Source organism: Phaseolus vulgaris, chromosome 8, assembly GCF_000499845.2.
Source record: "Phaseolus vulgaris cultivar G19833 chromosome 8, P. vulgaris v2.0, whole genome shotgun sequence".
Taxonomy (NCBI): Eukaryota; Viridiplantae; Streptophyta; class Magnoliopsida; order Fabales; family Fabaceae; genus Phaseolus; species Phaseolus vulgaris.
In genome coordinates this window covers 27,475,981-27,491,249 of record NC_023752.2, presented here as the reverse complement: position 1 = coordinate 27,491,249, position 15,269 = coordinate 27,475,981, and the positions used below count along the sequence as shown (strand labels likewise).

At 33.2% G+C, this 15,269-nt stretch overlaps 1 protein-coding gene across 1 annotated transcript; it reads right to left on the bottom strand.

Moving 5' to 3' along the window:
- Positions 1-8,994: 8,994 nt before the first annotated feature.
- Positions 8,995-11,307, bottom strand: LOC137824039 (uncharacterized). The gene is made up of 2 exons (XM_068629462.1): positions 10,697-11,307; positions 8,995-9,462 (listed from the first exon to the last, which is right to left on the bottom strand). The coding sequence occupies exons 1-2, from the start codon at positions 11,162-11,164 to the stop codon at positions 9,394-9,396; spliced, it is 537 nt and encodes a 178-aa protein (XP_068485563.1). The 5' UTR covers positions 11,165-11,307; the 3' UTR covers positions 8,995-9,393.
- Positions 11,308-15,269: the final 3,962 nt, after the last annotated feature.

Sequence of the window (15,269 nt, the reverse complement as noted above, 5' to 3'; positions counted from 1 at the left end):
TCACTGCTACTGATCCTCTTTTTATCCTAATTTATGTTGATGGTATTTTAGTCATTGGTAGCTCACTAAGTTTATTGCAAGGTTTTATCAAACATCTAAGCACTATATGTTTACTCTAAAGGATCTCGACCAACTCCATTATTTTTTAGGATTTGAAGTTACTTGGATTAACTATAACTCTCTTCACAGTTCAAATATATCCAAGATCTTCTTCAGCATACCAACATACTCGATTCTAAGCCTCAACCAACTCCCATGGTTTCCTCCCTACCTCTCACTGTTGATGACTCTGTTTCGGTTGACGATCCTACTCTTTATCACTTCGTCGTTGGATCTCTACAATATTTTACTCTCACTCGGCTTGACCTCTCCTTCTCCGTCAATAAAGTCTATCAATACATGCACAAACCACATTATTCGTTATCTTGCAGGCAATGCGACACGAGGTATACATCTTTAATCTTCTCCAAGCTACTTATTGGTTTCAGTGACTTGAACTAGGCCACTAACTTTGATGACCAAAAATCAAACTTGAGTTACTACATCTTTATTGGTTGAAATTTGGTTTCATGGTCCTCTGAGAAACAAAAGGTTGTCTCTCACAGTAGTACAAAGGTAGAGTATAGGAGTGGTGTTGTTGCCCCTACTGATATTATTTGGATAACTTCTTTGATCCATGAGCTTCGTACTCCCACTAAAACACCACGCCTTTACTCAAACAATATGGGGGCAGTTCATCTTGCAACCAAACCCATCATGCATTCACGTTTAAAGCAATTGGAGCTTGACTTACATTTTGTTCGGGACTTTGTGCATGCTAAACGCCTCACGCTTCTTCACCTACCAACTCAGTTTCAAGTAGCAGATATATTAACAAAAACATGTATATGGCTATTCCTTTCGCAATTTTAAACATAAACTTAGGGTGTTTGATTCACCTACCCTAAGTTTAAAGGGGATTGTTAATGATACCCATCCTCTGTTACTTATCATCATATTCTCTTTTGTATAAATGTTTTTCTTGTATAATATAATATTCATATAATAAAGATTTATCTCTTTCTTTCGTTTCTCTCCTACCCTTTCTCTTTACCCACTCACATCTCTCACATTCTTCTAAGTCCATAAGTCTTCCATTATGAGGTCTAACTCTTGAATTCTTTTGGGAATCCTTAAAATGTTAAGTCAATCTTACTGTAATTTAACTTTGATTAATTAGGTTTAATTCCTTAATTAAACTGGTTATATAGTGTTTAATAAGTCACTTTCATTAAATAAAGTGTTTGGAAATTTTAGACTCCAATTGTCTAGTCAAATTAATCATAGCTCTGGACTTGTTTAATTATATTCAACATTTGACCAAAAGTAAATTTTCTAAATAATTTATAGATGGAATCTATACGTGATTTTGACCAAAAGTTAAACATGTGTTTGAATAAGAAATTTTACAACCGTTTAAGAGATTCAACCAAGTACATTTAAATTTTTTATTTCTCAAATAAGTAAAATTGCAAATTTAGAAGAAAAAAAAATATTACTCTTATGGAAAAGAGCTAGTTCTTCTAATGTGAAAGAAGATGATTTGCCTTAAGGATGACAATGCAGAGGAAGCCATCTGGGTCGGCCTATAGTCCACTACCAAAAAGTGTGGGGTGGACTCACAATCTAGCCCGCTGACCCGCTTAGACCCGTCCCACATAACTCATAGCTCGTGCAAACCAACAAAGGGGCAGGGCAAGTTGGCTCGTTTAATCGCGTAATTAGAAAAAATATATTTATTTTTTATGAAAAAAATATCATACATCACTCATCTATTATTGGAGTGTGACTTATTTTGTTTTATTTTAAAAAATGAATTTAATGTACTAAACAAATGATGAATGTTTTATTTTATTCATCTAAAGAAGTTAATAGTAAGAATGATAGTAGATCATTTTAAGTCTTATTTGTTAATAAAAAATAATATAAAGAAGAGATTTCAATAAGATATTCGTTAAAAAATGAGTCATCTTCATTCAAATATTTTATAGCAAAACTTTGATAAGATATGATACATTTACATACATATAGAGGGAAAATAGATGCAAAATAAAATTTTAATTATTTTTAATCAAGCCTTCTAGCAAGTCTCATACTTGAATTCCTTTATATATCTTAATTGAATGAATTGAAACATGAATGAAATTTAATTTTTTAGCAATAAAAATAGGTTTTTTCTATAATTAATGATTTTTTTTTAATTTTTTTTGTGTGGGCTCTCCCACAGGCCTACGGGCTACATCTTATGCGGGGCGGGCCAGTAAAATGAGCCTGCATTCCTTGCGCGAAGTGGACCAACCCAACTTACATATTGTAGGCCAAATGCGGGGCAGGTCAGCCCGCATTTTCACCCCTAATTTGCCTAGTATGTTGAGTTGTGATTCTGAAAGATGATTATTGTGATTGTCAACGAAATTGTAAGTACATAAGTAAGTATAACATTGGTATATATTTATTGAATCGTATGAGGTGCTAAGATAATCTCATAATCGTGTTTCCTGAAAACTATTCGACAGTCATCGTTGTCACTGCTTCTCAACATTTGGGATGCCCGGACAATGTACGTGTGAGATGAAACCAGAACTTGACATTATAATTAATTAATGAGTAATGCACAACAAACATCCTTCATAATACGATTAGGAGCACTTAGGCCTTGGTGAACCTGGCTTGATCATTCATACTAAGAAGGTCTAAAACAAACACTACAAACAAGTAGTACCCTCAAGGTAAAAAGTCATGAAACTCTAATATTTGGAGACTTTTAACTTGGACTAATATTAACTTAAGCGTTAGAGTATAATTGCAGGTATTCTGCCATGATATGAAAACTTGAATCCGGGAGTCCAAGAAATCAAATATCGAACATGACATGTGTAAGGAAAATCCGACCCTATAAGAACATTTATGTTTTTTTTTGTCTGAATAAAAGTATTGAAAAAATATCTAAAAAATGGATAAAAATACAATTAATTATTAAATATTTTTTATTCAAACAATTGTTAATACATAAATATTTAAATTATACGATGACACCTGATTTGGTATTTTATATTAAATTTTATATTATCACGTATATTTTCATATATTTTCGATACGGTATTTTCAATTATCTTTTTTGTGTAACTAGTGTATATGTTTGCTTACTCAAGCTGAACTTTGAGAATAGTCTTGGGAGTTGGAAGTGAAACATATCTTGTTGAATCAGATTCCCAAAGAACCATTGATTAAGGAGATGCTCGCTTTTTCATGCTAGTCATATATATGAGAAACCAATCATGTTCTTCATACTTGGTCTAAGAAAACATGGGTATAGTTTTGGTGGAGGAAGAACGATGTAGACCCAACACAACTTTATGCAACTTGGTCAACCTCCTCCAATGAACTTTTCCATCACGTGTTTGCATAATCTCATTCAACTTCAACTCAAATAACCAAATTGTCGGAAAAATGTTCTGTTCATAATATGTAAAGTGTGAAAGTAACAAAAGAAAGAACGTGCAACATAGCTAAAGTTCAAAGATCTTTTCGTAAGAACAATGAAAAGTAGAAGATATCTGATAATAATGAAACAAACCCATTAATATCTTTATATCTCGTAAAAAACAACAAATAAAATTCAATTTCAACTTTAAACTAACACTTCTCTAATACCACTTTTATGGATTTAAATTATCTTAAAGGTGTTCATCTTTTTGTCCACATAATACAAAGCAACTACTGTAACAACATTTTATCCCTCTAACTAGACAACAGTGGTGTAACTTTTACTCAAATATTCACACATGTGGAGGTGAGGGTTTCATTTTCTGATATGCAAGAATTATAAGTAACTCTTTCTAATACAATTTTCTCTTTAAGACACTATAAGCTCTAACCATACAACCCTTAGCACTAACAGTTGAAACTACACTGGAAATTTTGAACTATAACTTTATTTCACTTATATGAGAATACAATCTCTCTAAATAGTCTTACAATAGACTTTTTCAGATTCTACCTTCTCTCTCATAAAACCTATACCATAAATTACATTTAAAATCATAGTATAAATGACATTCAAAACTAGAATTAAAAGTAATAATTATTGACTCATTCAAATTTCCAAATAAAACCGATTTTCAGTTTAATGCTAACAAATTCCCCCCTTAAACTCAAATCTTTCATATTCTTCATTCAGATTGCTTCTCTGATTGTCATCGCTCAAACTTCCAATTTTATATTTTTTTCTTACGCCAATTGCCTCCAACAATATTTTCCCAATAGACCATATGTTCTAAATTAGAAGCAACTTCAATTTTCTACTGCACATCCTTGCAAAATTTTGAATTGAAATACTTTTAATTTCCCAAACAAAATCTTCTCCACTTTCACCCTTTGAATTAAAAGAATTTAAGAAAGACTCTGACTTCAATAAGCTTTGAACATAATGATTAAACCATATATCCTTTTTAGATAATGCCTCAACACTATTCCATCTAATGTCTTCTCCCAATTCAAGACCATTATTTCAAGGGAATTTGAAAACTTACAAGGGGCTTCTAATTTGGACAGGAATTCATTCACCTTTTTTTTTTGTGCCAAAAGCAACAAATGGAGTTCTTCTACTTGATTGACTCTACTTTCTTTTTCTTTGCTTCAACACTCTCCAATTGATATACCAGGACACTATGTTTTTCATTAGTCAATAAATTGCACGATTCTTCCAAGCTACTTGATTTTTCCCTTAAAAGCTCAAGTTTTTGTCACAAAGGGACTTCTTTGATAATGTACTCTTTAAGTTGAGTTTGAACATTTGATTCTTCGCCATTTCCACGTTTGCAAGCACTCGTCCATTTTTGTCCTTCAAGTGCAAAATCTGGTCTTTCATGACAATCGAATAACATTTCTCCAATAATTGTCCCATACTGAGAATATTATTCTTCAAATCAGGTACATAATAAACATCCTCTATAGTGCCTTGTTTTCCATCCTTTTGAGAAAAACATATTTTTCCTCGACCTTTGATGGGAACCTTTGTTGACTCTCCAAAAGACACATGTTCATCTTCTCTCTTGTATATCAAGAAAGAGATTTTTGTGCCCACACATGATTACTAGCACCCGTGTCTACATACCATACCATGTCACTATCCATAATGACAACTTCATTGACCATCATGAGAATTCCTCATCTTTTGTCTCATCTTCCTCCACTAAATTTGCATTTTCTTCCACTCTTTTCTTGGCATAACACTCCTTTGCATAGTGTCCATATTTATCGCAATTGTAACATTCAACATTTGAACGATGTGAACGATCACGATCTCGTCCACGCCAGTTTTGTTTTGTTGGTTCATTTGTCCCCTCTCTTCATTGTTGTTTCCATGACCACGTCCTCCATTGTGATCAAAATGGCGACCTTTGCGTCCATATCCTTTTCCTCAGTTATGTTGCATGTACATCACCTTGTATTCTTTGATGGTTATCTTTGTTTGTAAGGCTTCCTCCAAGACTTCTTGTTTTTTTTTTCTTTTCGTTGTTCATGTGCTTCAAGAGAACATGCGAGATCATCAATGGTCACGTTTCTTGACTCTCGATTGCACATACAACATTTTCAAAGTCATCGGTCAATGACTGAAGAATCTTCTCCACGACCCTTGCATCCGTGAAAGTGAAAGTTTTTCCATTGCGTTTAAGTTTATTGGCTACACTGATGTAACTATATACATCTTCTAAATCCTTCATCTTCATGGCCTCCAACTCACATCGTAGATTTTGAAGACGCATTTGTTTAGCCCGGACTGCACCCTTGAACACCTTTCCGAAGATGTCCCATGCTTCCTTTAAAGTGGATGCACCAACAATCTTCTCAAAGATTGCCTCATCAACGACTCTATACAACATGTACAAAGTTGCCTTATCTTTCGATCGTGTCTCTTTCAACATTTTCTTTTGGGCCACCAAGTAACCAGTGGTATTTTCTAATTCTTCAAAACCTTGTTGAACTACCTCCCAAAAATCTTGAGATCCGAGAAGAGTTTTATTTGGATGCTCCAATTGTCATAATTGGCCATCTTTGTTAATTAAGGAAGAGATATATTATTGGTTATACCAATTTGTGAACAAAGAATATAACTACTTTTATTTCACTACTGTTTTTCTGAATAGTCTTACAATAGACTTTTCAGATTCTACTTTCTCTCTCATAAAACCTATACTATAAACTACATTTAAAATCATAGTATAAATGACATTGAAAACTAAAGTTAAAGGTAATAATTATTTACCCATTCAAATTTCTAAATAAAACTGATGACGACTTTGAGTTTAATGCTAACAATTACCATCTCTCATCTCTTATCTGTTACTTCCTCTCCTCTTATCTCTCATAAATTATGGTTTTGCTATTATGTGTTAGTTCTTCTCTTCTTATCTCTCCTAAATTATAATCTTGCTAAAGAAGATTCTTTATATCAGACATGGAATGTTGCTTTTTATGTGCTTAAAATTCAATGAGTGAAAGTTAATTATTTTATTCTTTATTATAATTGCGTAAAAGATAACATTTGGCATGGTCACCTTAGTCATCCTTCTACTAAGAGGCCTATTATGAAATAGAAGTATCCTTATATACAATTCATTGAATATGTTAAATGTGATATTTTTCATTTTACAAAACAAAAATAAATTGTCTTTTCTCATAAGTTTAGCATGTCTGTGAATCATTTGATTTGATTCATGTTGATATTTGGGATCCATGTTCAAATTCTTCTCTGAATGGTGATAGATATTTTCTTACTATAGTTGATGATCATACTTGATATACTTAACTTTATCTCAAGAAAAATAAGGTTGGAACTCGTATATACAATTAGTCAATTTCATTACTTTTGTAAATGTGTTAAAGTCATAGGGTCTAGTAATGAATTTGAGTTTGATATGAAAGTTATTTTAATATTAAAGGGATTACATACCAAATAAGTTGCATTGAAACACCTAAACAAAATAACATTGTAGAAAGGAAGCACGTCTTTCTGAAATTTTGGAATTATTTAGTGAATTATGCAGTTCGCTATTAATTTTATTGAAGAAATGAATCGTAACACTAAGATTGTTAATGGTCAAAATGTTAATGAAACTAGGGCTAAAGATACTAAACATAATATTAATCATGTTATTGATCGATCTATTTTTTGAAGATTCATTAAGACTAGCATTCCTACATTTCTCCATGATTTTCAGACTACTCTTGCCTCTTGTGACACTAACAATAAACTCAAATATCTCATTCAATATTTTGTATCTCTTCTAGACTTTTCACCTTCCTTTAAATAATTTATTCTCTCAATCGATGCTAATTTTGACTCATAGAGTTATAAAGTTGTCTCTCAACAAGATGGGAGCAAGACAATGGATGAAGACCTTGCAAGTTTGAAAAAGAATAAAACATGAACTATCACATCTCTGCCAAAAACCAAAGTTGTCACTGGCTGCAAATGGGTATATAAGATTAAGTATAATGTTGATGGTACTATAGACAGGTACAAAACACGTCTTGTGGCAAAAAATTATACTCAACTAGAAGGACTAGATTTTATTGATGCATTTTCTCTTATAGCTAAATTGATCACGGTTAGACTTCTGTTATCTTTAGTCATTATACATAATTAGCATCTTAAACAATTAGATGTTAATAATGTTTTTATACATGGAGACTTACATGAAGAAGTTCACGTGAAACTTCCTTCGAGTTTAAAACATGGTAACAAAAATCAAGTTTTTCACCAAAATTTCTTATTTCTTCTCTCACATAAGTTCAAACAAGTTTACGGCCAAAATTTCTTATTTCTTCTCTCTGATAAGTTCAAACAAGCTTTTGTCAATGACTCTTTATTTCTAAAAAATTTGGTTAAAAATAACATCTTTACATGTTTATGTAGATGATGTCATTCTAATAAGAAATGTGTCATTTTTTAAACTAATAACAATACTTCTTTGTTTGATCAAACCTTTAAGATAAAAATCCGGGTCAACATATTTTCTTAGTTTTGCTTCTTTGTTTGATCAAACCTTTAAGATAAAAATCCGGGTCAATATATTTTCTTAGTTTTGAGGTGGCAAGAAGTACCTAAGGAATAAACTTAACCCTAAGTACACCATTGATCTTTGTCTTGATCTTTGTAGTGAGGCAGTAATGATTGCCTCTACATTAGTTTCTACTCCCATGATTTTCTCCAACTGCATTAGTTTTAACACTAGGAAACCTCTTAGCAATCATTCTTCTTATAAAAGACTCATCGGAAGACTTATCCATCTCACCAACACTCAGCCAGACATGTTCACCGTTTAAGACAGTTTTTTGTTGCTCTACACATCATCATCAAACTTCTTTGTGTATTCTTTGGTATCTCAAACAAGCTCCAGGACAAGGAATCTTTCTTACTGCTAAAAGTGAAATTCAGTTCCAAGCCTTCACTGATTTTGATTGGGTTGTATGTCTTGATTCTCGTCATTCTATCATTGACCACATAGTTTATCTCGACTATTCTCTTATATCTTATATCTCGACTCAATTGTCTCTAGAAGTTGAGTATAAAGATCTTGCTTCCACCATTTGTGAAGCTTATAAAATATGTTATTGGATATATGGAAGATCATGTTTATAAGCTGCAGTCGGATGTACAGAAGGGTTGTTAAGATTCGTTTAGGCGTATGGCAGGGCTGAAGGAGCTGTCAATATTACTCGAAATAATCACTTTAGTGACTTTCACTATGTTACCAATAATATAAACAACTATACTGAATGTCTACTGTATAGGAAGGTTCAGAATAGCATAATTGTAGGACTAGAGGAACAAGCAACAGGAATACCTAATACTCTTCTCTTCTCCTTCCATTCTTTCAGTATAAAGGACCTCAGCCCTAAACAGACATCAAATAAACACAAAACCTACTCAATTTCTATCTCCAAAACTGCATACCAATCTATCAATTTTGAATTAATATCATAAATTTGATTCAACTAAACACCCCCAGTATTATATTCTTATGATACAAACAAATTTGACATGATACAAAAATCTTTGCAAAGTTTTCACCTCAACCCATATCAACAAAATGCTCCATTACCACTATCTTCTCAACTTTATCTCCATTGCTTTCCTCTTCATAAGAACCTATGAATCAACAAATTACCAAGATACGGATTGCTTCTACAACACTAACTCTGCACCGATAACACAAACAACACAACAGGTCCAAATCAGTGGACCTATTCATTTATACTCTCCCAAGGCATACAATCTGATTGGAGAACCCATGATGATCATGCTACAGAAAAACTCCATTCACCCTTTTCTGCACGGTCCATACTCTATAAAACATCTCTTCCAGAGGTTCCCTCATCAAGCTTATACCGAAGCCTCCCAGATTGACCCTGTCCCTGCATATGAAAGAGAAATCAAGCAGCAGACTTTTAGCCTAATGACTCAAAATAGAACATCAAGATTCATAGCATGCTCACAATCTGTATGCAACTACATACATTCATCCAGCAGCTAACAAAGGGCCATGAACCATAGGGATACAAAAAGAACAAGCACACAAGTGGTGCCACAGAATAAGACAACCTCATAAAAGAACTTCATCAAAATCAACTTATTCTTAACAGAAAAACAAACAGCATCCACATTTAAGCCTCAGGACGTGTTTGGTTTCCCTCTCAATTTTAATTTTAAAAGTTGTTTTCTGTGAAAACAATTCCATGTTTAACAATCAATTTTTCATCCAAAACCAACTAAGTCTTGGAAGTTGTTTCCAAAACAAAACTTTTCAAAAAACAAAAACAGCTGGGAAATGTCTTTCCATCCTCTTCTGTTTTGTGGTCCCAGCTCAATAGTGTGGGTCATATCGAGTGACATTGCATGTGGTGAGGCATGAGCTAGGTGTCGATATTTGTTTTCTTAATATTTTTAAAAATAAATAATATTTTACAATATAAATCACACCTCAGTTTTAGAAACCAGTCTGCATAATCATGGCCGCAACATTATGCCTTTTGAGTCTCTGTAACTGTAAAAGCCACTGCAGCCGCATCAACCACATTGGTCTCCCAACACCAAAGATCCCAACAAAACCACAACTCCACCAATAGTCAAAAGAAGAGACAAATGAAAGATCAAAACCATTCAACACATCATCCCATCCTCCACGTGCACCTACTTAATCACCAGAAACAAACGGTTCCCAGCATCAATACAACCATCCACCAAACTAAACCACAATAACGGGAATTCAGACAATAACACCATCACCCTTTTCGTCCCAACCTCCCTCCAACAAACCCAAAAACAAAAACACGAGATTTCAATTAATCCACCACAACTTCGTCACAATCCTTAAAATTACAGAAAATTCCAGACAAATGCAACTCCCACTTCTGAAGTTACAGTTTTTCTAGAACCTCCACTCCAAAAACAAAAATAAATTAGGTTTATCCCCAAGTCAACTCCGCGTTCCAAATTAGACATTGGAGGATAACCGGCCAATGACTGAATAGCCAATGGTCTAATAAACCCAAGAACAACCACAACCACTACGAACATGTAAGAATTTGGATTGAAACTAATTTGTGGGATAAGGATTGAAATAAGAGAAAGGAGAAGAGAGAGTGAAACCTGGGAAGGGGTATGGTGTTGTTTGGAGCTAACGGCGACGCATTCGGGGGGCGTTTCGAAGAGCGAGAGAGGGAAGCTCTTGTTGGCGGCGCCAACGTCGAAGCAGATGAGGCCTGTGGGGGGGACGTCGACGCGGATGCTCATGACCTCGAGCCAGAGGAAGAGATCCTGGGCCTGGAGGCCCGAGAGGGCGTCGATCATGCCGCAGCTGATGTGGCCCGAGACGTTGCGCTCGTAATGCAGCTCGTTCTCGAACTTGGCGTTGCAGGCCTTGTCGAGGTGGACCCAGAAGCTGCCGTCATGGGCCAGGCCGAAGTCCTTGATGCCCTTGGGGAAGAGGCCCATGGGTAGCCCGTAGTCGCGGAGGACCTCGTAGATGGTGGTGGCATTGGTCCGGTGGGTGAGGGAGGCGGTGGGAGAAAGGAGAGCGAGAAGAAGGAGGAAGAAGGGGTGAGCTAAGGAAAGCATACTGTGGTGGGTGGTTTGGGTGCGTGGGTTTTGAAGGTTTTAAGGTTGTGGGAACATTGTTTATTGGTTGGTTTGGAGAGGGAGAGATAGTGAAATGGGTTTTGGGATTGGCAGAGAGAGAGAGAGAAAAGAAGAAGAAGAAGAAGAAGAAGAAGAAGAAAGGTGACAGCTTGTACACAGAAGGGATTAGGAGAGAATGATCAATTATTGGTATTCGGTGGTCACTGCTGACTGCTGTGTGCTGTGTGGGCCTCTTTTTCTTCTCTCTTTTCTTCTCTTAGTTCCTTCATTTTTTAATTATGTTTAATCTTAATTAAGTTTATATTTAAGAGGCTGTACTTTAATTTAATTTATTCATGATCAAAATATTATTTGAGTCTTGTTCCTCTTCGTTTCTTTGTATATACCCTTTCTGTAGCCATGTTATAAGCAATGCAGTGGTTTGTGTGCATAAGTTCCTATAACAGTGGTATATAGAAAATAATTATGATTTTAAAAAGATGTTGCCAATTATTGAAATAAGTTCTTGAATGTATTCAAGATGTTTGTGTATAAAGTTTTCTTAGTGCAAAAGGAATAAAGGGTTTTGAATGATAATTACAAAAATAATAAAGTTTATGTATTGTTTAACTGCACTCAAGATAGTAGACAATATATTGGAGGTGTGACAACGATGGTAATTTTGTCTTGTTTGAATAATTATTTTGTGTAATGAATTTAGATAATCATGTTTTGCAATTATGAATGGTAAGTGTTATTTCTGTTCAACAACTTGCACTGTCACCATAATTGTTGACTTTATCAAGTAACAGATGGCGTATGCGCTACCTTTTCGTTAGATTCAATTCACTCCAACTCAATTTATTAATTAAGAATAGTGAGACCCTAATCAAAGATTTAGGCATGTTTATCTTTTTACTTTATTTTTAAGATAAACTTTGAAATTATAAACACGCAAAAAGTGTTTCCTGTAAACTACGTATCATACGAAGTAATCTTTTAATATTTTAGAAATCAAGTTGATTTCTTTTTCTTATTTAAGTTTACTTTTAAGCATCAAATATTATTTAGAAATAATTTTAAATATATATATATATATATATTGCTTTATATACACATACATATTGCTTTCCAAACCATATTTTTTAGAATGATTGGTATAATATGTATTTATTAGTTATATATTTTGTCAACCAGTAAAATATAATGTTAAATTAGTGGTATTAAAGCATATATAATCTTTAATATAGATACGTGCAGAATAAGTGGGATTACATTTATCTTATGTCAAGAAATTAGTTATGTGTGTTGATTAAAAAAATTGATTAGAATGTTAGGAAGACTTTTCTTAATTTTTTTTTTTTTTTTAAGAAGGCATGTCTCTTACTCTCACATATAGCAAAAGTTATTGAAAAGATGTTCAAAGTATTACAATAATAAAGTGTCAATATGACACAAGATCAGCTACATTGCATATACTATGAGAGTAGCAAAGATAACACCACGAGTTATTGTCACTCATCTAATAGACTAAATCAATTTATGAGGCACAAACTTCTTAAATTCAATGGACAATTAGGTCTAGATAATGCAAATCAAAGGATTCAAGATATTGAAAAGATATTTGACGTGATTTAGTGTTTAAAGGAGAATAAGTCTTGTATACTATCTATCTGCTATCACAAGAGGTTGAGTTTTGTTGGATGGAAAAGAAACATATGTTAAGTATCATATATAATATCTTTTTGTAGGATAATTTTATAAAAAATTCTTGAAGAAGTATTTTCTTGATAACATAAAATTTGTTAAAGGAGTTGGAGGTGTACCAATCGGTACTCTCGATGAAGGTAAAATAACATGTAAAACACAATAAATAACTATTATTATTAGCCGTTACCACTAGTATTAAATAGGTAATGGTTGTCATTAGTAGTCATGAAGTATTATTAGTAAGAATCATAAATCATTAGCATTAAATGAATCAAGGAGAATGTCCTCAAAGGTAATAGAGAGAGAGGAAGGACACTTGTATAAAGGGGGGCAAGACAAAGGAGGAAGGTATGTTTTTTAGATTCCACTATAGCACACTTGAAACAGAGCACTGACTTGAGCGTCGTCAGAGTGCAATCGCAGGTACTCCCAGTCAACCGAGCGACAAGAATAAAAGGAAGGAGATTGAAGAAAGGATACGGACACATCAACCACTCACAGACAAGCATAAGTATTGTTTGGGCCCCTCACATTCCTTATAGGTACAGGAGGTAATTCATTTGTGTCACAGCATGCTATTATACTTAAATACTAGTTCACCCTAATCTAAGTCACATCTTTTTTTTTAAATTGTAAAGGATTTCACTGATTAATAAAAATTACAAGTATTTATTATTTATTATTAATTTTAACTTACAAGTATTTAAACTTTTGACTGAGCACATAATGTTATTCTTAACCGTATAACATAAGCTGTTCAATAAAACTTCCAACAAGGAGATATGAAATATAAGCACTCTTACAATAGAGAATAATTTCACATAAGTGAAGGATTTACAAATATGATTATCTCGTTAAGTTGTCTAGCAAATGATCCTTAAACTTAGCACTAGAAGTTTGTTGATCTTTTACATGTAATGTTTCAAATAGATCGCATATAGTTAGTCATTTTCTCCCGAGTCTATAAAGAATGAGGATGATTATAAATATACTCTCATGCTTTAGTAATGTAATTTATAGTAGTTAATACATAATAATCAATGTATCATACCTTAAAATTCATTGTTAATTTAAATTTCGTCTGACAGTTCATTGCCAATTTCAATTCCACCTTACAATTCATTGCAAATTTCAAATTTTGTCTCTTTGTCAATTTTAATTCAGCCTTTATAATTCATTGCCAATTTCAATTTGGTTTAATATGTTTGTCTTTTAAATTTCCATTGTCTACTTTGTTTGAGTCTTATGTTCTTAGTGTTCTGTGATTGTTTTCATTCGGCTTATTTGATTTTAATTGTGAAGAATTAAAAATAAATTAGAAGTTGTCTTAGTAGTGGTTGATTTAATTCCAAACATGGAATGCAAGTGTTCACATAAATTGAATATGAATCCAAATTTAATTTTAGAATTTCAAAAGTGAATAAAAAATATGCTATGAAAATTTTGAATCAATAAAAAAACAAAGAAAATTATATGCATTCACATTTCAGAATCAAATTGCTATAAAGGATTCTAGATGTGTGGCAAATTGTGTTTATATTTTGTAGAGTTTTATTGTTCAAACTTCTATAATTTCTAAATGCTTCATAGTTAAAATATAAGTAAGTTTTCTTAGAGTCTTTAAAGTGCTTTGTTGTTTGTCTTAAAGTTTTGTCTATATTCAATTCCTAATTTGGTTTAGCTTTCTTGAATTAGTCTTTTCTTCCTTGTCTTTAAAATTTCTTAGTGTGGAGGAGGTTCATTGCTTTCATTTTTAGTGAATTGAAGAGTTTTGTCCTTTTTCATTTGAATTTCTTTCAATATTTTCCCTTGGTGGTTTAAGAACACTTCTTGCTTTATTTTGAGTGAAGAGTGATCTTACCTTATCTTTTCTTTTATTTTACTAAAATAGTTGAGTGATTCATTTTGTGCAAACATGTCTCACATTTCATCCCGGGATTCTTCAAAACCATCATCTTCTTACAAGGCCAATCTAATGGTGGAGCTTGAAGAAACTAAGAGAGATTTAGCTCAAAAGGAGGAGAGCATGAGGCACATGATGGAGAGATTGCAACGACTAGAAGACTCCAAAGAGAGACAAAATCATAGAAGAAGATGGGAGCCTAGAAGAGCAAGATATCAAATGCATTATGGGAGTCAAGAAGAAGAAGATGAAATTGGAGAATGCAACCCTATGGAGAAAGACGCCCTCATCAACATCACAAGAGTCAAATGCATAATGTTAAATTGTCTTCTTTTAATTAAGGGTGGGTAAAAAATCCAAATTGCCAAATCCAATCCATAATTATCCAAATTCATTACTTTTAATCTATTTAAATGGATTTATCTCAAATCTAAATCCATATTTTGGATTTTAAGTCCAAACCATTTAGTTGGATATGGATTCGATATAGAT

Excerpts from the sequence above, each read along its gene's own strand:
- LOC137824039 (XM_068629462.1), bottom strand. The coding sequence starts at position 11,164 with ATGCTTTCCTTAGCTCACCCCTTCTTCCTCCTTCTTCTCGCTCTCCTT. Across the intron at positions 9,463-10,696 it reads AACACCATACCCCTTCCCAG|GGACAGGGTCAATCTGGGAG; the intron begins GTTTCACTCTCT and ends TTTCATATGCAG.